A 23,266-nucleotide genomic window follows, 5' to 3' on the forward strand; every position below is an offset into this window, starting at 1 on the left:
CACAAACACAAACCGGTTTAACATGTCACGGACCATGTCATTAATTAATGTTTGGAAAACATTAACTGTTAGTTAAACATTAACTGTTAGTTAAACCGAACGGCATGACCAGATACTCGAAGTGTCCGAGAGGTGTATTGAAGGCAGTCTTCCATTCGTCCCCCTCTCGGATGTGGTGGTAAGCGTTACGGAGGTCCAATTTGGTGAAAAGCTCGACTTCGCAGAAGGGTTCAAAGGAGGGGTCGATCAGGGGTAGCGGTGACTTGTTTTTTATAGTGATGTCATTGAGTGCTCGGTAGTCGACACATGGGCGGAGAGTGGTGTCTTTTTTCTCCACGAAGAAAAATCCAGCCCCGACTGGAGACGAGGAGGGGCATATGAGTCCAGCAGCCAGGGAGTCGCGGATGTAATCCTCCATAGCTTTCTTCTCAGGACGGGAGAGATTGTAGAGTCGGCTGGTGGGAAGTGGAGCTCCTGGCAAGAGGTCAATGGCACAATCGTATGGGCGGTGGGGGGGTAGAGAGATAGACAAGTCCTTGCTGAATACCGGGGAGAGGTCATGATACTCTTCAGAAATTTGTGAGAGGTCTACTGGGGCGGCAAAGGGTGGTGTGTCTTCTGAGGGTGGAATGGCAGAGAGCAGACAGTGGGAATGGCAATGAGGACTCCATCCTGTAATGGATAAATGAGTCCAGTCTATGGTGGGGTTGTGAAGTCTGAGCCAGGGAATACCAAGAACTAAGGGGGTCTCAGGGGAAGGAATGACAAAGAGGGCAATGTTTTCGCGGTGATTACCGGAAATGAGGAGCCTGATAGGCACTGTTTGGTGGGTGACAGGGGAAATTACTCTGCCATCCAGGGCTGTGACTTTTTTGGGGGTTTGGAAGTGGTTGGAGAGGGATTTGGAGCTGGTGAATTATATCTACATGAATAAAATTGTCATCGCCACCGGAATCAATCAGGGCAGTAATGGGGGTGTTATGAGCAGAAACTATGTTGCAAGCAGGAACGGTCATGCGGGAGTAAGAGCTAGAGGGAATGGAGGTTTGGCTCACCACAACGCTCTCTGTTCGCGGTGAGCCTGGTCTTTTGGTCGGAGGGGGCAAGAGGAAATGAAATGACTTGATTGACTGCAGTAGATACATAGCCGCTGGATGACACGATGCTGACGCTCCTGTGGATCTAAACGTGTCTTTCCAATTTGCATGGGCTCTCCGGTTGCTACAGGGAGTGACGGAAGTGCGGGAGGCGGGTGAGAAGCTGACGGCATGGTGCTCGGAGTGGGAGGGTTTTTGCGTGAGCGTAGCCCCCTCTCTCATGCTCTCTCTCGCAGTCTGTTATCCAGACGGATGGAAAGGGTGATAAGACACCCTGAACTGGTCGGCAGTCAATCGCAGGGCACATATAGACACGAACAACCACTCGCACTCACATTCACACTGTCACTGAGTGGGAACTGAACCCACGCTGACCGCACCAAAGTCAGGCGAGTGTACCACTACACCATCAGTGACACAAAATAATGTATACAGCAAAAAAAAATAATGTGCTGATACCATATTGAAAAATCTGAATATATATGGCACCCCTATTAAATAATAATACATAATTTGTCCATTTCTGAAATCTAATTTTGACATAAAGTTAGATTAATTTTGGAAATGTTTCACACTCAATTTGGCAAACTCTCCATCAACCACATTCGGATGAAGGAGATGTGTGTGGAGGAGTTTCCACAGTGAAATAGCTTAGCTGTGTTAATGATTTCTCATGCTCATGCTTACTGAACAAGACTTGACCTGCTGTGTCCAGAGGTTGTGCTGGGAGCTGTCCGTGGTTACTAAAGAGGATTCTTTGTTTTGTTTGAGGTTTGCCAAGATGCAGCTCTTCCAATCTTCCTCAAAGCTGATTACAACACATCCTAAACTAGATTTTTCAAACTTCTCCATTTTCCACTTTAAATAGGCTTAGTCTTACAGTTGGAATTAAAGTAAAATGCTTGTCATATTGTATAAAATGTATGACATTTCTATTAAAACCTGCTTATTTTATATATATATATATATATATATATATATATATATATATATATATATATATATATATATATATATATATATATATTATACATTATAAATATATATATAATATATGGCGGCATGGTGAACAACTGGTTAGCACATCTGCCTCACAGTTCTGAGGACCTGGGTTAAAATCTGACATCGCCTGTGTGGAGTTTGCATGTTTTTTTTTTTGTTTTGTTTTTTTTAAAAACCTGTCCTGTTCAGCTGCATGGCCTGCAGAAAGGTGGCTCTGTATACCTTTCTGCTGGAACAGTTTTGCTGTGTAACAGGGGAGTTTGAAATACTCTCTCTGCTTAATTAACTTTTTTAATTAATATGGTATTTATAGAAAATGCAACCAGACAGAAAAGGGTTTTACCTCTAAGAACCTGTGCTTTGATATTTTAGTACAACCTGTTTTGTTATAAGTCATAATGTCAAACAGGTGGCCCGGGGGCCAGATCCGGCCCGCCACATCATTTTATCTGGCCCGCGAAAGCAAATCAAAATTTCTAATTGGCACATCGAGGAAGTGTGACCCCCGGAGGGCATGGGGTCACCAGCCATCAACATGGCCCAACGCTTGAGCCAGCATCCACCCACACAAACAAAAAAAAAAAAAAACGTAATAGCCCGCCAAACGAGCCCAAGTTAAGCACCTTTCATGAGTAGGGTTGGGCATCGAGAATCGAGAACCGAACGGAACCGGGACCAACACTCCGCAACCTCCCCCTCCCGGATGCGCCCAAACACAAACACCCCGACCCCCGCAGCCCGCCCACCGCGAAGAAGAAGCGGCAAAAACCAACAACGAAGAACATGCACGAAGATGCGCTCGCTCCCAAAGGCAGCGAACAAAAACGCACCCCAACTCCGCCAAAATCAATGACCAGCCTAACTGTAGAATCTAAATTGTCCGTAGGGGTGAATATGTGTGCGAATGGTTGTTTGTTTGTATGTGCCCTGCGATTGGCTGGCGACCAATTCAGGGTGCACCCCGCCTCTCGCCCGAGGATAGCTGGGATAGGCTCCAGCACGCTCGCGACCCTTGTGAGGAGAAGCGGTACGGAAAATGGATGGATGTGATGAACCTCAGTGCTTTGACAAGCAGGCATGAAAATTACATTTGCAATTTACAGCACGGTAATGCAATTTCACCTTACAAGTAAAATTTCAAAGCAGTTTCATCTTTGCATGATCATCTTTAGTGCTTAATAAACCACAATAAGATTACAAGGTCTAGGGTGTGTTCTACTTCAAAGATCTGGAGCAAAGGCAAGATTAGGTATGGCTTTTGATATCAGAAAAGTGTACTGTATAAACTCTCTCTCTCGCTATTGCTGACTTCACAGTGAAAATCACTCATATTTTTGGGTTTAAGACACATACTAATAAACTAATTGATAAACAAATATAAAAGTTAGCATGTCTGCGTCACAGAGGAAAGGTTCTGGGTTTGAATCTCAGCTCAGACCGTTCTTCCTGTACATGCTTGTGAAGGTTTTCTCTGGATACGTCCTCACACACAACAAAACACACGTTAGCAGGAAGACTAAATGTTGCTTAAGTATGAATGTGAGTAAGATGGGGTAAGCTCTGCCTCACCCATGACCCTAATGAGGACAAGTGGTGTAGAAATTTGATGATTAGATACATTTTACTCATTAATCATACGTACATTTTGCAGATGTTAAGTATGTGAGCTCATCCATCCATCCATTTTCTGTGCCACATTATCCTCACTCGGGTCACGGGCATGCTGGAGCCTATCCCAGCTACACCCTGAACTGGTCTATGTGAGATCATGCCTCACAATATCTTTATTTATACTTTCTAGCACAACGATTACACTGGCCTGTGATTCAATGCAAGACACATTGCAAATGGGCACAGTCGTTGCAAAGTCATTGCCCAGTAAGTGACACAATTATCTCCCCAGTTGGAGTTAAATAGGGAGAAATTACTTGTTAAATGTCTGATTACTCCCTAATAAAGCCATCTAAACAATGACAAGCACTCATTTCCACAAGTAATTGATGCCTCTTTTCAGAATGTGGCAGCAATTACTGCCCACATTCTGCCACTGAAGTTTGTTGCATGTAAAAAAACAGAAACTACTACACCTCTTTGGATTCATTATCAGACGATGCTTGTGGCTTCATTATCCAGCCAAGCATCTGAAAGAAAATGCTGTCCCATTTGCACATTAAAATGGATTTGAAAATGCCTTTGTTCGGCAGATGAGACAGCCATTTTCAATATACTGTACAAGCAGGATTATAAAGGTTAATCATCAATTTGAAGCTCGTCTTTGTCTAATACCGATGGAGCCCTGATGTCTGTTGGGGGAGTAGATACGTAGAGATAAAATCAGCCAAAGCCAAAAACAAGCCCTGTCTAAGTGAATGGTGGTTAATTGAGGTGTTACAGCACGGGGAGGAAGGCGAGAGGGTTACTCAGTGACTATTGATCCATTGTTTGACTATTTTCCAAGTTTAGATTTGTGGTCTGTACAATGTGATATTTCTTGATAATCTTTGGTGATGTTTGTTGTTGCATGTTAATAATAATAATAATAATATGTTAATAATAATGTAATATGCTTTGGGCAGCCTGTAAAAAAAAAAATAATAATAAAAAAAAAAGGGCTATACATTATATGTAGACACTTCATTGTTTCCCTGGAGTCAAGATGATGTTTTTAAATATACAATCAAGGACAAGAACCTCCTCCCACAATCTGGAAAAAAATGTAATTAAGTTCCTAATTTTCTCACTTAATACGCATAAGATCGACTTCATGTGATTGTAATCATTCCCAGATCAGGTTTAGTCAGATAGCAACGTTGTTGAATTAAAACTGAGCTACTTCCATCCCACCACTGCTTACATTTGTTGTTTGGAAGAAGAAAAAAAAATCCATATCATTTGAGTAGAAGTACAAGCAAAATAAAACAAATATAATATATCAGATTATGTCTATATTATGTGGCAATCAGTTCAACATTTTTTAACCAAAACACCCATTTCACTTGCTGACGTTACTGTAGTAATTACTGTACATACAGTTCTACCTACCAACCTGCCTACCTACCCATAATTTTGTGAGTGAACTAATTCGAAAGGCTTTTGCCCCAGACAAAGCAGCCCAACAAGCAATATCCTATCGGTGATCTATTTTCTATTCCCCTATTAGACCCCCGATGCTTGGTTCACAAATTTCTCTCATTAAGAATTCATCTTCAGCAAATTCACCCGTGAAATGGCTCTTGCTGCAAGAATGTGGGGTGATAAAAGAAGTTATTGGACCTGCGACCTCCTTCGCCTCTTATCTTCCATAAACACTTTTGGTTGCTTGTACAGGGCCACGGAGGCAGAGGAGGGGCAACTGATGACATGTTCACGAAGAAACAGTGCAACAAAATGTCTGAGAAGTTCTCATCCTTTAAATTGGCTTGGTTAATCTCAGGCATTGGCTTCATCCATCATTGTGACACAAAAGTGATCAACTGTACTGCTTGTGCTTCTTTCTTTTGGGGGGGGAAATAATACTACACCCTCATTAGCCGTGTATGGGCTGTAATAATAGCTTGTAGGTTGAGCATCAGGTCTGCACAGATGATTCTGTGTTATGAAAGTCACCCTGCTGAAATGGCACAATGTTTTATTCCTTGTGAGTCCTCAACCTGATTCTGTCACATACTGAGGATGGCAGATGTTCAGATAGTGTCATTACATTCCAGACAGTTCCCTTATCCCCCACCAGGTATTAGAATTGTATGTTGGGATTACTTTCAAACCTGCCAGAGGCATGCTTGCCAGAGGAACAAGATAACGTATAAGGTGACAGAGTGCTGATACAGGTGGTTACTTTTTTTTCTAATACACACAACTCCATGCTTGGTAAAACTCCTCCCTATGTAGGAGAACATGTTCCCAGACTTTCCAAGCCTCCAATCACAGTGCTCTGATGCCATCCCCCACAAATTGCTCACAGTTTCCAAGGAGCATACAGTATTTGTATACAACCTCAGGTTTGCTATGACATCTTGAGGCATAGTCTTCCATTAATTTCTTTCTTTGGTACTTCAGCTTGGTGGTAGCATTTCTCATAAAAAAAAAAAAAAACAGTTTAATGCACGACAGATTATGTAATCTTCTTGTTATATTCAAATCAACCAAGGTACCAGAATGGATTGTGTTGTTAAACATTAGAGATTCCACAATAAATAACCAGAGGTGCTCATACAGTAAGTGGTACACAGGTTCACATGCGCACTGAAAATATTGCTTCGCACTGAACCAATCATGTGGCATGAATAGAACCGTGCCATGTTAGGTTGACACACACAGCATAGAAGTAGCCAGTTGCAACAGGTGCTAACGTTTGTACTACTGCAGCCATGTACCTCACCATTGGAAGAGTACTGGGGAAAAAAAGACAATGATGGAGACTCCATGGGAGACACAGGCCAGGCCTCAACGGATGACATCATTGACAAGAACGGACTGATAAGTTCGGCAGTGTGGAGTTATTTTGATTCTATTTAAGTCTGACAAGGAAATGAGAGTGTGTACTCCAAATTATTTCGAGCGTATGTTCACACAAAGACAAAGAAAACCACCAAACCTATACCAGCTGAAGCAGTGCCACCCGGTACAGCGCACTCATTGCAAGATTTAACAATCCCAGACCGGAGCAAGGAAAATGTAACTTTTTCAAAGATTACTTTCCTCCATTGTTACACTTTAACTTTTAATATCATAATGTTATGACTTTATTTAGGAAAAACTACAACTTTATTCTCGTTACATTCCAACTTTTCATCCCGACAAAATACATCTTTGTTCTTGTAAAGATTCCAAGTTCTTTCTTAAAAAATACTGTAGGACTTTATCCTTATAACATTGCAACTTTTTTTAAACAGAAAAAATATATTCATTTACTTTTGTAAAATAATTTTTGGGGGTGGTGAAAATAGGAGTACACACAATGGCAGTAACTGACATGCGTGAAGTGTGCGATCACTTAGAGCGGCATGGCTATGCGGGGCGGCAACGCACATGGGTAGGGGGTTGCTTTTTGATATGGGTGATATTACCGCCAGCTAAAAAACCCCCACCCCCCATCCCATTGGGGGGTGCGAGCTCAAGGCTTCGGGGGCGCCATCTCGGGCTGTCGCACAGGGCGCCATTAAAACCAGCGCTGCTACTGGGTACACATTGTAGTTACTGTTTGTATGGGGTCCCGAAACTAAAAAAACGCTTGAGAGATCCGGCTCTAAAGAATAAATCACGTTATGCTTTCCTTTGGTTCTGCAGCCACCTAGTGAGATGCGCAGTATCCATTTTGAACACCCACTTAACATACGTAAGTTACCATCACCTTTATTGTTCATATAGAAATATGTCGACAGTTGTTTGCTTGGTGCGACATAGGCACTGATGTAAAGGGGAGCGTTCTAATTTATTGATAGGTGCTTAGATAGTGAACATGAAACTTCTAAGCCATTCCTCACCAGAGAGGATAAGGCAAAAAAATGGAGCAAGAGATTGTTTTCCTAGATAAACACTTTCCTCAGATCTTATTTGCCTGGCCAGTAGGAAATTGCAAGTTACTTGGAGATAACTGATTTCATTCCCCTGTAAGGTGTTTAAATTTTCCCTTTTACATTCATCCAGGCATCATTTGTGCTGCTGTTGATTTAGAGTACAATTTATTAAAAAGATGACCTAGAAAGCAGATCATTATCATTCATAGCTTCTGCTGGTGAATGACTTTTTCACCTCAGCTACCCTGGTCTTTGTTGAATAGCATGCGACAACTTGAATTACTTATGCAGATGAGGTGAAACATTATTCTTGACCATATTTTAGAAATGTGACATCATAAAAGTTCAGTTATGAAACGGATATCTAAATATTTTTTTAAATTCAGGAAGTCCTTTAAATATAACACTGTGAGTTTTATCTTATATTGCAGGTCTCTGTCTTCTGGTGCTCACCTCAATCACTACCTGGCATGCTTTTTTCTGCCTTACTGTGCACTGCCTCTTCCATCATGTATATTTACCAAACGCGTGCCAGCCATATCCTGCTGCTGCCCGTGCTGCAGAAAGACTTCTGACTGAGTGAAACTTTTACTCCGATACGTGCAAAAACTGAAAATTAGTGCAAACCTGAACACACTATTACGTGGTGACTTGTAGTGCAGTGTTTGATCACATCTGTGTTTGGCAGCACACAGCACATATTTGTGATAGCAGGAAAACATTGGCGGATCGCTGCTACGAGCCTTCCAACGGGATGTTTTTGTGCCAAAATGGCGAAAGGCGTTCCAAGTTGATGTTGAAATTTACACAACAGCTGTAGTATGGGGAAATAAACAAGATACAGTTAAGTTCAAATGGGCCTTATATTTTTGCCTTATATACTGTGTGTGTGTGTGTGTATATTTTTCTAATATAGATAGATAGATAGATAGATAGATAGATAGATAGATTCAGTTTGGATATAATTGCGAATAAAATGGCAATTTTGAATATATGAGTTTCCTACCTGGGACTTTTTGCCTATTACTGCATGTTTCGACACTTAACTAATCAGTACTTTGATATCAGACTCAGTAGGCCATTACATCGTTTTTCTCATTAAACTATTCATCGGCATCAGCTTCATCAGACATTGAGTGATCTTACAGTATGTTTCAAGATACCGTGTGTTTTTTTTTTAAATGACATAATTCATACATAATTTATGAACTGTATATGCTGTGCAGTTTTCAGGATGCATGTGACAATGGAGAGCATCAATGGCTTTCCCAAGGTGCAGAGCCATCTAAAAAGAATAGTTGGGTAAAGACGTGATTCTGTGCTTCTTGTACAATACATTACAGGGCAATTAGTTGACACAAAGAAGATCAAAAGCATTTCAAGACCTATAAAGGGTCGATAAGAACAAGAGTATGTTTAAATTGGCCAAGTGTAATCAGAATCAGAATCAGAATCATCTTTGTTTGCCAAGGATGTCAAAAACACAAGGAATTTGTCTCCGGTAGTTGGAGCCGCTCTAGTACGACAACACACAGAGTGAATACTTTTGAGACATAAAAACATAAAAACATAGTCACTGAGCGTTAAAAGGTTACCAGTAATGTGGTAATGCCGATACATTTTTATTTATTTTTTTGACAATTGTGAAAATTATGCAGAGTGCTTTGGCAATTTAGAGCAGTTTGAAATGACTAATAGAGCAATAGTGTGGTGCAGTGACTATTGTGCAAATGGTGCAGAGACTTCAAGAAATGTATGAAGTTCAAAGTGACTAGTAGTGTGATAGTCTGGAACAATGTCAATTGTGCAAATGGTGCACAATACTTCTCAGGCACATGAGCGGCCAGTATGGACAACAACAGATATGCAAGTAGTGCAGAGTGGCGAGACTACTACAGTGAGTGCACGAATAATGTATAATTGGCCCGACAGAGATGTGACTACAAGACAAATTAGCGGCATGTTACAATGGAATTATAAGTTAACTGTTTAAGAAGTGGTTGTATACAGCTACTAGGAAGGAGGAGGCCCTTTCAGAGAGGAGAGCTCAAAGTAGTGGAAATCATGAGTGCTTTATCAGATTTGGCAAGCTCAATGATCACAACCAGGCTACTCACTGATTGAATACCTTCTTGTAATGTTGTAGTTTCTGACCAACCTTGGGACACGACCCTGCGTGAGCCCCACGCCTGGGAATTGCTTGCTCCCAGGTTGATGAGCAATTTGGTGCCTTATCTGCAAAAATGCCTGTGGGGAATTCACACAATGTCAGCTGATGCTTGAAGAACATCTCAGAGCCTTGAAAAATCCCCCGGGACTGGTATGTTCTAGGGTTGGTAACACAGACAAAAGAGATGATATGCTGCTTGACATACAATGGGTTTCGGGCTGGAGGGCTCGTGCTATGTTGATCTGTGCTGTTTACATTGAATTGAGACTCATTATGTTATTATGTTTTTTTTGTTTGAGAAGTGATTTTGCTGCTCATATTAATTTACATTTTACAGATATAGCAGGATATGTTGAAGAGGCACAAGCCATGAGCACCATAGTCTGAATAGCCCACAGTGGAACTGGTAATTCGAAGTGACAGCGTTCCAAGTGAAACCACTTTGCAGAAAGAAAGTGCGAAAAAAAGGCTGCCATACTGTGAAGGTTTAATTCACATTTAGAAGATCACAGATAAAACATTATTAATTAATATGTGGGGCCACATGTGACAAGTAAATGACCGATTACCCGCCCTATAAGTTCATAACAAAAGGCCTCTTCCTGCAGCTCAGGTTATTGTTGTATCCATTTGCTCCTCCTGAAACAGGCAAATAATACTCTGCATTAGAGTGGAGGTGTAATTTCCGCTCCAAACAGGGGGGGGGGGGGATGCCACCCCACCCCTCGCTGTGTCAACTTAAAATGCTACTGCTCTCACAATAGACTGTGGAATCAATTTCAGCACAATAGCAGAGTTGTTTTACATTCAAGGTTGAAATTGCATCGTAGACAAACTTAAAACTGAACATGATCAAATATAACAAAATAAGTCTAATACAGGCGGTAAGGGAGTCCAGTGGTTAGCATGTCTGCCTCACAGTTCTGAGATTCAGGGTTTGAATCTTCAAACTGTGGTTGGAGTTTGCCTTTGCGTTTTTCCAGGTACTCTGGCTTCCTCCCACATTCCGAAAAACATGCATGTAGGATGTTTATCTTTATGTGCCAGGCGATTGGCCGGCGACCAGTCTAGGGTGTACCTTGCCTCTCGCCCAAAGTCAGCTAGGGTCCAGCTCACCTCTGACCCAAATGAGTACCAGCAGTATAGAAAATAATTTTTTAAAAAAAAATGATTCAAGTCTATTACATTTGCTGCCCACAACTTAAAAGTGCACCTGAGTTATGTCTGTGAAAAGAACCGAGAAATGTATTTCTATTTGTATACTTAAAAATCATTATGCACATATATAAAATGTTTGTTTTTTATTTGCATTGTCAGAAATTGTATATATTGTACATTGTTTAATGTTTTGTATCCTTGACATGGTCTAAAGCAGTGGTTCTCAAACTTTGTACACCCTGAACTGGTCGCCAGCCAATCGCAGAGCACATATACACAAACAACCATTCACACTCACAGTCACACCTACGGACAATTTAGTCTTCAATTAACCTACCATGCATGTTTTTGGAATGTGGGAGGAAACAGGAGGACCCAACGAAAACCCACATAGGCACAAGCGAGAACATGCCAACTCCACACAGGTGAAGATTTGAACCCAGGTCCTCAGAACTGTGAGGCAGATGTGCTAACCAGTCGTCCACTGTGCCGCTGACAACCACAATATAATGTTATGCAAATAAATAAGTATTTCTTAAAATACAGCTCGATTTGGATCTCAATAGATTGTGTATGGGTAATTAATGATTAATTTAAATCATACATGAATGATTAATTTAAATTATGAATTTCTACTCTCTAAGTGAGCATTGATTTTTTTCTAAAAAAAAAACAATATTCCAAATTGTAGTTGGCTTATTTAGGTTATTATTTATACCTTGCTAGCATGTTCGTTTTTATTAAATGTGATACTCATCCACCACTTGGCTCGAGAAGTAAATACTGTACAGTATTAAGGTACCACGGTTGAATATGTCTTACATTGAATTGTTTTCAAAAGAAGAATGGGATTGCATGATGAGTTACTTTATGTTCGCTCCTGTCCATCAGACATATTCGTGTACTGTGCTTGTTAGGCTGACATCAGTCAATCCAGTATTTTATTTATTTATTTATTTTTGTCTGAACATGCACTATGATCACAGGAACACAAATGCTTTCCCTTTTTTGAACCACTGACTTTGAACTTTGTTCTACAGTGCTTCTATTCTGGTGGAAAGGGGCTTGAAGAACAGAAAAGATGCGCATATGTTGCTCCTTTCCGGTGTGGTGACTGAATGTGGCAGTTTGCCTCAATGTATGGACCACTAAATGTATTTAATAAGAGTAAATACTGTAGATGGGTAAAATGAAACCTAATTAATTCTTCGCTGTGTGGCAGGGCTTTTGGAAAATGTTGTAATTATGGAGGGAGCTCAAGGTGTTGCTTTGAAAGGTTGTGAATTTTAATGGACGTGCGCATTTGAGCTCTCAATGCGCAACATGATTAAATTTAGCTATGTTGTTTTTTAGTTTGTGTTGTTTTGTTGTTGTATTTTTACCCATGGTTCTGAATTTAAACATAAATTTGTGCGTGTGAGTGTGTGTGTGTGTGTGTGTGTGTGTGTCTCATTATATACCAAAGGATAAAATTAGTGAAAGGGAGAATAGATTATGTGACATCTGCACATTCCCGCAAATTATGGAGAGGGCTTAGCAAACATTGCTACGGTGCATATACATTGTATACATTTAAATGAAAACTCATACCATACTTGGGCGTACAGTTCATATGTTGGCTATGTGTGGGTGGAGTTAAAATACTGGGCAAAATGAAAATAAGGTGCATCTTTTCCTGTGCCACAAAAAAAAAAAAGCTATTGGATGCAGGTCCATTAAATGGTGAAATCGAGCAAATTAGATATAATGGAAGCATGCCAAATGTAAAGCAGCTTGTGCCTCTCTGTATTCAGAATGTAGAGTATATTCATAAACAAACAGTGAGGCATGTGCGCACATTGACCCCAAGTGCCCTTTTACCCTGGATGAAAAAAGTGCCCCATTTGTGGCGGCCCTTTTTTCCCTTTATTTATAAAAATTGAAAAAGAATGAAACTTACTCTCTCTGTCATCAATTCCATCCAGTGTTTTGCTATTTGAGGGGCATTTATTTGAGTCCTTGGGAGAATTGTACATATGCAGTTGGCGGCAGTTGTTTGCTTACTCCCATTTAAAATTAGTTAGAATGTGATTGCTTATTATTTCTGAACACAGCCACATCCCCATTTTTAAGAGAATGTGTGCACTTGTGCAACCACGTTGTCTCAGTTTTATTTTACTTTTACTTCCCCTCTCTAAATATTTTTTTTCAATTGAGTTGTGCAGGTGATACGTTAACTAATAGTGGATTTTTAAAATGATTCATCTTAGTCTCATTTTTGTATACAGTGTTCCCTCGCTATATCACGGTTCACCGAGTGCAGATTCAGTGCAATACGGATTTTTTCTTTTCATATTCATATTGCGCATAACTCACCATATCGCTGGATTTTGAGTGTATGGTGTAATTTTTTGGCATGGCAAACCAAATGCTTCCTCTAATAAGAGTCTGGGGGAGGTTCCTTCAGCTTTAGAATATGATTAAATAATAAAAAATATATATATGTGGTTACTATTTCAAGGATTTCACCTATTGTGAGGGTGGTACGGAACCTAACCCCTGCGATAAACGAGGGGTTACTGTACCGGTATCACACACACTAAAAAAAAAAAACAGTCATCTCATTTGTTAATAGTTGTATTATTGATTGTGTTGAATGTGTTAACATAAATAAATAATAAATTATATATATATATATATATATATATATATATATATATATATATATATATATATATAGGGTGATTGAAAAGTAACTCCCTGTTTTGAAATGCTTATAATTTATTCACATGTTGTAAAATTTTGCAAAGAATTTTTGTCTATGTTCCATGATTAAAGGAGCAAGTCTATTCTACCAAACCAACGACTTTGGAGGAACTTGAAGGGCGAATACGAGATGTTATGTCTTCCATCCCACAAGAGTTCCCTGTGAATTCAGTTTAGGTGGTTCCCAGGCGGCTTGAGAAATGCTGGCGCCTATATTGAATTTTAAATAAAACTCCATGCAATACACTTTCTTCTCATGTTCATTTCTTGTAAGAATTATAGTTCAGAAATAAATTACAAGTACTTAAAAATAGGGAGTTACTTTTCAATTACCCTGTTAGGCTTTACACGATCAGGATTTTTGGGGCCGATCACCTATCACCGATCAGCGAGTTGAAAAAAAACGATCACCGATCCGATCACAAGATGGAGGAATGTGTCTATTTAAATGACCTGTTAATTTACTGTATATACTAGTGTACTTAATTGCTCAAAACATTATATTTACAATAAATAATGTATCTTTCTTCATCTATTACCGATCAGGCCGATAAAATCAGTGTAAAGTCTAATATATATATATATATATATATATATATACACATACATACTATTGTTTTTTTCTTCATTGTTTGATTTATTTTGCCGATTGGTGCCATTTTTTTGGCAACAATAATGAAACAGTCTTAACTTTTACCCATGTAAATAGAGCAAAATTCCACTTTTTAATGGTCTGAGTGAGTGCCCATTAAAGAAACAAGGGTGTGCTGTGCAATACCTGCTGTTTGCCACACTTCATGGCAGGAGGCTTAGCGGATTATGAAAGAGGGTTTGTTCTGAAGATGTATAGAGCAAGCTGTTTGGGTTAATTAGAGGGAACTCACCCCCCTGCGGCGCAGTAAATCTGCAGAGCCTTCCTCTTATGTCTGCTGAGATATAATGAATAGTGCACATCTGAAGTCTGCCCTTTTTAGTCAAGCAATGGTGGCAGACAACTTTTTAATGCCTTAATAAAAATGAACCAGTGCTGCTCTGCTATGTTACAATCATCAACTCAAGTGGAAGAGGAGAATTAGTTGGATTTGTGATTTCACGTCTTCACTTACTTTCATTCTTATTCTGGGTTCATTAAAAAATTCATTAAACTAAAATAAAATCCCGGAACAAGGATTGCGATCACATTGATGAACATTCTTTGAAAAGGGCATTTCATTGTAACTATGAGAGACCCTTAGCTATATACATTGGCCACTGTCAAGGATTTGGGGCCCCGTGGGACCACTTCTTCAATGGAACAAATTGAAAATACTGTTTTCATACCGTTTTCTAGGGGCCACTGTCAATCATGCATTTGAGAATCTGCCTATCCTGGATAAATAAAGGTTAAATAAAATAGACATGCATGCAAGAGCTGTACGAGTAATGATGCCAAAAAAAAAACATATTGCAGTTGTAGTTTGCATTGGTATACATATAGGATAGGACTCCTTCTTCAGCTTGACTGCATCCCTCACCGCTGGTGTCTACCAATGGGTTCGGGGGTTGCCGCCATGACAGGCACTGACCACCTTACGGCCAAAGCTTCAGTCGGCCGCCTCAGCAATGGAGGCGCGGAACATGGTCCACTCGAACGCAATGCTCCCCACCTCCCCCTGAACGTGGGTGAAGTTCTGCCGGCGGTGGGAGTCGAAACGCCTTCTGACAGGGGATTCTGCCAGTCGTTCCCAGCAGACGCTAACAATACATTTGGGCCTGCCAGGTCGGACCGGCATCTTCCCTCGCCATCGGAGCCAACTCACCACCAGGTGGTGATCAGTTGACAGCTCCGCCCCTCTCTTCACCCGAGTGTCCAAGAGACGCGGACGCAAGTCCGATGACACGACCACAAAGTCGATCATCGAACTACGGCCTAGTGTGTCCTGGTGCTAAGTGCACGTGTGGACACCCTTATGCCCGGACATGGTGTTCGTTATGGACAGTCAATGATGAGCATAGAAGTCCAGTAACAGAACACCACTCGGGTTCTGATCGGGGCGGCCGTTTCTCCCATTCACCCCTGCATATATATATGTGTGTGTGTGTGTCTTTGTGTATGTGTATATATATATATAATTTGTCAATGTTTTTTTTTAATGCAGGGATTTAGTTTTGGTCGGCAAGACACATTTCTCTGTTGAGGACATTTAAGAAATATAGATGTATTAGTTTTTGGACCAAAAATATTCTTTACACTAAAGCAAAAGCTTTGAGGTAAACTAAAAAACCCCACAGACAATATAAGAAATAGCATAAAGAAGATGTACAGCAGTAATAAAATAGTTATATGGAGTATAAAAGCTAGCAAAAGACAATAACACACATAAAGCTCGGCAGTTAAAGTTACAGTGCAGACTCAAAGGTGATTTAATAAGATAGTAGCAAACAAAAAATGTCAATTTATAAGATGAAAATTGCAGGAGATCTTCAGTTCTCTGGTGGTTTATTCTCGATATATGGGGCTTAAAAACTGAAGATTGCACTCACCAATGAGTCCCAGGGTACATTTGAAATCTGGAATGTTCATTTCCGTAGACTGGAGCTCTATTTTGGCCCTTTTGGCTTTATAATCCAACACCCCCATAGTAAATCCAGTCTTTCACAGGTAACCATTGTAAAGATGGACCTCAGATGTGATGAAGTGATATCCCCTTTTTTAATTTTGGTCACTAGCTGCAACTATTAGATGTATTTTAGTAACTCATATAAAGACACTGTTAGTCATCTTGCATGTAACAAGACTGATAACTGAATATGTTTAAAGGCCTTTAAATTGTTTTTTTCTTGATGATAATCTCAGGTGATGATTTTGTAATTTAGGTTAAAAAAATATATTGCTCTGGTTAGGTTTAGGTTTCTTGCTCACTTTTTGCACCATGCCTTATAGAGGGCAAACCATGAGATCCCTGCGATAAGGACAGGTTTGAAAAGGCATGAAACTGAGCTTTAATTTCAGTTTTATTCCAGTTAATATACAGTACTGTGCAAAAGTCCTTGGCCACCACTACCTTTGTTGTTTTTACATTTGTTTCTTTGATATGCAAAAAAAAAAAAAAATGTACATGGCTCAATAAAATCTGATGCGTTCAAACCATTTAAAATAGCTGTCAATATTTAACGCAACTAAATCACAATCGCTCCCACTCCAAGTTAGTTAAAAAAGGTGTGCGTGTGCTTGTTTGAATTAATGTGTAAATTACAAAAAAAGATGGGTAATGTTAGCAGGAATACATAAAAAAAACACACCAAAAGAACATTGCAGAGCAATGAAAACCCAAACAAATGTTGGATTTTTTCAGTTGTCCACTTTACAGAATTAAAGTACGGCCACCCATCTGTTCATCATCCTCCATAAACTAGGAAGTGGCCTGCTAACTCAATGACGGACTAAAAAATATGCTGCTTACAGACTAACCTTACAAACAGCTGTGCGTTGAGTGTTGGCAGTAATTTTCCAATTCCACCATGGCTAAATTTCACCTTGCCCATTTGTTCTGATTCCTGCTGCTACTCACACATCAGGGGATTAAGATGATACACTTGTAGTGTGTCTGAAGGACATGCACACAAGCCACCAATGGAAAAGTGACCACAGTTGACTTGATCCACTGTACATTTTCAGCTGTGCTGCTATACCTTTATTGAGGCACGGCACATATTTTATATTAGAAAAATCTCACAGAACACCACCAAACAATAATTGCACAACATTTACATACAACTCTGGAAAAAGTTAAGAGACCAAAAAAGACATTGGACTTATTTTTTTTTTTTTTTCCCATATGTTGATAATTATTCATTTATTGCAAATATGTTCTCTGAATGACAATGTTTGTATTTGAAATTTGGGAGTTGTCAGTAGATTAGATAATAAAATAAGAAGGTTCCTTTTACTCAACTGCTTTGGAAGTTGCGAATAAATTCAAGTTGAAACAAGACAGCCAGCTTGCCCATCCTGTCCTCACAATATCCAGTTTTTCTTGAAAAGTCTGCCTTGAAAATTTATTTTTAATCATGTCCGACATTCATCCTCTCCTGCTGAGTCACCGGCTTCACATAAACTATGATTCCCACTCTAGTAAATGTGATTAATCAATCAGAGGATGTAAAAATGCAGAAGTCAGTCTGAGACTTCGCGAAGGTGGAGTGTTTTGAATCTGAAATCTAATTGGTTCAGATTGGTTAAAAAAATAAAATAATAAAATTTAAAAAAGCCATTATTATTGTGTGTATTTGGCATGGGCCAGCATTTGAGGCATTGAAGGCCCTTTGATTGGACCAAAATAAATTAACCCACAAATGACCGCGCAGCTCAGACACATGCTGGAAATAAAAAATGATTTCATTTCAGTTATAAATATAAGTCAGTCCCTTTGATAGTGTTCAGGCCAACCGAGAAGGCCTTGAAGGCCCTGACTTACGGGACTGGTATTTGCAACAGCTGTATTCAAAGGTTAATTATACCTTCTGCCATCTAGTAGGAGCGAATGTAATGTAATATTGTTGGGAGATATATGTCCATCCATCCATTTTCTGCTTTATCCTCAGAAGGAGCCGGAGCCTATCCTAGCTATCTTTGCGCGAGAGGCGGGGTACACGCTGAACTGGTCGCCAGCCAATCGCAGGGCACATATAAACAAACAACCATTTGCACTCACATTCACATCTAAGGGCAATTTAGAGTCTTCAATCAAACTACCACGCAGGTTTTTGGGATGTGGGAGGAAACCGGAGTTCCCGGAGAAAACCCACGCAGGCACGGGGAGAACATGCAAACTGCACACAGACAAGGCCAGATTTGAACCCGGATCCTCAGAACTGTGAAGCAGATGTGGTGGAAGATATATGTATTTTTAGTAAATAACAATTTTCTGGTGTGTCTGGGGTCCTGGCCCACTTGTGTTCAGTAGAAATACTTGGTTAAGTGATTTGGCAGACAATATGACTGTCATAGGCCAACGTGAGAAGCTGGAGTATGCATCAAGTGCTGAAAAAAAGCAATGAGGCACAGTGTAGTGTGAATTAATGGCTCCTTCCAGGTGGTGGTGTTCTGTGAGAGGAGTGGGATTGGATGAGAGGAAGCTTGTGAAGCTGCTTAGCTGTTAGCAATTAACTTGGCAGCTCTTGGCCATGGAATGGCTGACATGCAGGAGCGCCTGTCACAGCACATAAAAGCCTCACTGTACAATCACTGGTCCTGGAGGGTGGGATGGCTCTCCTCAATCCACCTTGTGGGGCCAGACCTACACTGAGGCTACGTGTGAAATGGCTGCATAGGTCACACCTTTGTGGGGTTGAAAATTTCAATTAGGAAAGAGAATGACCACTGGTGGCATTGTGTGACAGGGCAGAATATTAATTCATTCTGAGTGTCTTGTGTTCTTTATGATATAAAATTAACTGTAATTTTGCAAACAGAATTAAAATTGAAATGTTTCACAGATTTGTATTTTAGAATCTAAGATTACCAAATCATATGTCACTGATGGTGTAGTGGTTCATTCGCCTGAGTTGGGTCAGTATGGCTTCCCACTTAGTGATCATGTGAGAGGTTGTCCCCCTTTGTCTTGTGGTTGACTGGCCACCAGTCCAGGGTGTCAGTTTGCCTCTCGGCCAAAGTCAGCTGGGATAGTTTCCAGCTACCCGCCAACCTGAGCAGGATAAGCGAGTATCAAAAAAGCATGGATGGATATGTCACAATACGTTTCATTAAATTTGACCACATATTTAAAGCTACTTCTTGTGACTAAATTCTCTGAATGACAATGTTTGTATTTGGTATTGTTGTCAGTATTTTAGAGAATAAAACAATTTTCTTCTTCTTTTCCTTTGGGCTTGTGCCGTAAGGGGTCGCCGCAGCGTGTCATCCTTTTCCATGAGAGAATAAAACAATAATGTCCATTTTACTGAACTATATACCCATAAACGGCAAAATCAGAGGAAGTGATAATTTTGCAGTGGTCTCTTAATTTCTTCCAGAACTGTATAGTATGCCTTTATCCTCTTTTGGACATATTAGCACAACTCCTAATAATAACTGTTAGAAGTAAAAATAGAAAATGTTTAAAAACATATAGCGAGGATCTTTGTTTAAAGGTTTGAAAAAAAATCAAAACAGAATTTTTAATACATTACAATTTTAAAATGAATTAAAATTTTATAGTACATGTTATGATCTTCCTTGGCTATGTACTAACTTACTTGGAAGAAAGTTACTTTCATACTTTTGATAAATGTGTCACACTGTGGGTCTATTATCATTTTAGTAATTTACAGCATCTCTATTTTGCAGTAATACAACAGTTTGAACGAACACTTTTTTAACATAAACTGCAGCATGAACAATAAAAACAAAACATTTGTACACTCTCCCCAATAATCTATTCAACATAAAACTATACAGATGTGCAGACGTTTCTGGAAGTCTGTTCCCATGCAGGCACTATCTTTGTTTGTGAAGATGACCTTAGCAAGACCTTTGCTGCTTTGTTTGGGAAGCTGGGCTCTTTTGTTTTGACTAGCGCTGTGCAAACAACAACTTTCCTGGCTTGTTTTCCTCAAGAGGCCTTCTGAAAAAAAAAATATCTTGTTTTGTGAATGGATTTGAAATTCAGTTTTTTTTTGGGTGGGGGGGTTCTCGGCAAAGAGATCATGTTTGACATAGTTTGATTGAAGCAAGAAAACATTAGATACTAGCATATGTTGAATGTTCATAAAAGTCCGTTCACAAAATGCATTTTTTAAAAAAGGACATTATTTTACTTTCCAGTGGTTCTTATGGGTTTACAGCAGTATAATTAATCTGATTTAATGTCAGAAATCAAAACGCTTTGTGTTGGCTGAAGTCTGACGCCCTGCTATTGATCTTTCTTGGCATTTATAGGAAATCAAAGTCACCTACAAGTAGGAATGCGTCTGATTTCCTGCACTAAATGTGTCTTTATACTCTATATCTCAGCGCATTGATATGAAGGCAATCTAAAGGGGGGGGGTGCAGTACGTTTATTGATTGTAGTATGGATTGTGGCCTGGTAAAGGAAGACAAAGCACTCAGCAGGCCTACTAACCTTCAGCCACACTTGCGTACTTCAGTTATGTTTCCTAACGAGCTGCATTGCTGGACATTTTTCAGCCAGAGAGATTACAGAATCAATTGAAAACGACTTGATGGAGTGAGAAGAGAAAGAAGATTGGCTGAAGAATGATGAAGGAGGCTCAGAGACAGATGAATAGATATCTTTTCGAGATGATACACTTACAGGAGACGTGGCTTGTATTTAGGGCTGTATTGTGTTTTCAGTGGAATGAGGAATGTGCCATTTCCATAAAATGCAGACATTCATCTCACTCCACATACCTCAAATCTAAAAGCCTTTCTCTTTTCTCTCTCTTTTTTTACCCTACAGATGTGCTCTGGACTGACAATAATTTCCTCTCCTGCTGTTAAAATTCCATGGCTGATAAAACCTGCACTTTCCACTGCTCTTGTTACCACTGAGCCCAGAGAGGCAGCTCCGGTTTACAGCTAAATCAAAGGTTCCTGTTCCCTCCATCATTATTTTCCACGCTCCTGTAAGTCACCATGGCATGCTTCCTGGCATCTGCCTTTTTTTTCGTTCTCCAAACATTTGCTGCCCCACCTCAGACAGTCGTTAGTTTGAACGGAATAGATCTTAAGAACAATGAAGATGCGGCCTTGTCTCCTCCACCGGGGATGAGCAAAAGACCCCCACATAGCATTATAATTGGGGTGCGCAAGGGAGGTACAAGAGCCCTGCTGGAAATGCTCGACATACACCCCGAGGTCGCTGCTGCTGCAACTGAGGTGCATTTCTTTGACTGGGACGATAACTATTCCAAAGGCTTACAGTGGTACCGTGAGCTGATGCCCTACTCGTACCCTCACCAGATAACAGTCGAGAAGACCCCAGGATACTTCACGTCGACTCTTGCACCCGAACGCATTTGCGCGATGAACTCATCCATAAAGCTGCTCCTGATCTTACGCGACCCGGCCGAGCGGGTCATCTCAGACTACACGCAGGTGTACTTCAACAGGCTGGAGAACCACAAGCCAGTTCAAGCCATCGAGAACCTTCTAGTGCGAAACGGTGCCCTGAATACCCGCTACAAGGCCATTCAGCGGAGCCTCTACGATATCCACATGCACAACTGGCTGCGTCATTTCCCCCTGAAACAGATTCATATAGTTGATGGGGATTTGCTTATTCATGACCCCTTGCCAGAACTTCAAAAAGTGGAGCGGTTCCTCAACTTGCCACCCAGGATAGTCTCTTCCAACTTCTACTTCAACCAGACAAAGGGTTTTTACTGTATTCGAAGTGACGGTCGGGAGCGATGTCTGCACGAGTCGAAGGGACGGCCGCACCCTGTGGTCAACAGTACGGTGCTCCAACAACTCCGTTCTTACCTGCAGGAGCACAACAGAACCTTCTTCAGGCTGGTGAAGCGCACATTCAATTGGCAATAATAAATCAGTACATAAAAAGTACTCAAAGGAGGCAGTGTGAGAAGGTTGAAATGGGGCCTAAAGCACTTTACAGAACTGATATTTGAAGCCTCTCAGTTTCTAGCCTTGTCTTCTCTAGTTTCTGCAGACTTGTTAAATTGTTTTTACACAATAAGGCAAAATGGAAGATTATTCAAGTTGGAACATTTTCCCTTTGCTGTCAGCACATAACTTATAAAATGAACTTGATGAGCTCTTTTTTTTTTCTTTCTCTGTCTTGTTTGATATCGTTGTTCTTGAAAATAAATTGTTCTTTGAAATGTTTTTGGCATGCCACTGTGCCATGTTTCTCTCTATATATATTTCTTTGTAACTAAGCCTTCTGTTTTTGCAGTGGTGTTGCTGTTGTGGAAAGTAGACATTAATGCAAAGAAATGGGTACCCTGGAGCACAGCTTTAGTAGTACAGCAATCACTAATGGTTTTGGACATTGAAGGTAGTCTGTGCCCACAGCTGAATCAGTTAAATCCAAGTCAGCATGTTCAGATCCCAAGAGCATTCCTTGCATTTCACTTCTGCTCTGTGGTGTACAATGCCTGGAAAACATTTTCAAACCTTATATGTGTAATGGAGTTTTTTTTTCTTCCTACACATTACTTTCCAGAATAATATTTAGAAGGCAGATTTCCCTGAAACATTGTGTAATGATATACGTTTGTACACAGAATGGGTCATGTTTCATTGATTTAGTTCTGAACAACAGTCAAAGCTGCGATTCTACTGGGAGCTGATAAAAATGTGGTCTTTTTGCTGTCTCCAGGACTAATTGTCATAACTATATCAAGGCAAATGTGTATTGATGTGCACTATATGGGCACAAGTATGGTGTATATAGTGCTGAACAAATTTATTAGACCACCACAAATTGTTTTATGCCACAGCTGCCCCAAAATAACAGCAATGGTAATTACCTAATAACTAATTTTGTGTTTTCTCTAATGCTTAACACAACAGTATGTAGAAACCTTTTAACCAAAATGATACTTTAATGCTAAAATTGAGTTATGATTTT

General features: G+C 40.1%; 1 protein-coding gene across 3 annotated transcripts in view; it reads left to right on the forward strand.

Annotated features, from left to right (window-relative positions):
* Window positions 1-22,518, forward strand: part of hs3st1l1 (heparan sulfate (glucosamine) 3-O-sulfotransferase 1-like1) — a 37,347-nt gene extending 14,829 nt beyond the window's left edge. For all 3 annotated transcript variants that reach the window (XM_061789932.1, XM_061789934.1, XM_061789935.1), the window contains one exon: window positions 21,131-22,518. In XM_061789932.1, the coding sequence (XP_061645916.1) occupies window positions 21,307-22,215 (909 nt within the window). In that variant the 5' untranslated portion in view covers window positions 21,131-21,306 and the 3' untranslated portion in view covers window positions 22,216-22,518. The remainder of the gene's footprint in view (window positions 1-21,130) is intronic.
* Window positions 22,519-23,266: the final 748 nt, after the last annotated feature.

This window comes from Phyllopteryx taeniolatus, chromosome 11 (assembly GCF_024500385.1).
Source record: "Phyllopteryx taeniolatus isolate TA_2022b chromosome 11, UOR_Ptae_1.2, whole genome shotgun sequence".
In the NCBI taxonomy this organism is placed as follows: Eukaryota; Metazoa; Chordata; class Actinopteri; order Syngnathiformes; family Syngnathidae; genus Phyllopteryx; species Phyllopteryx taeniolatus.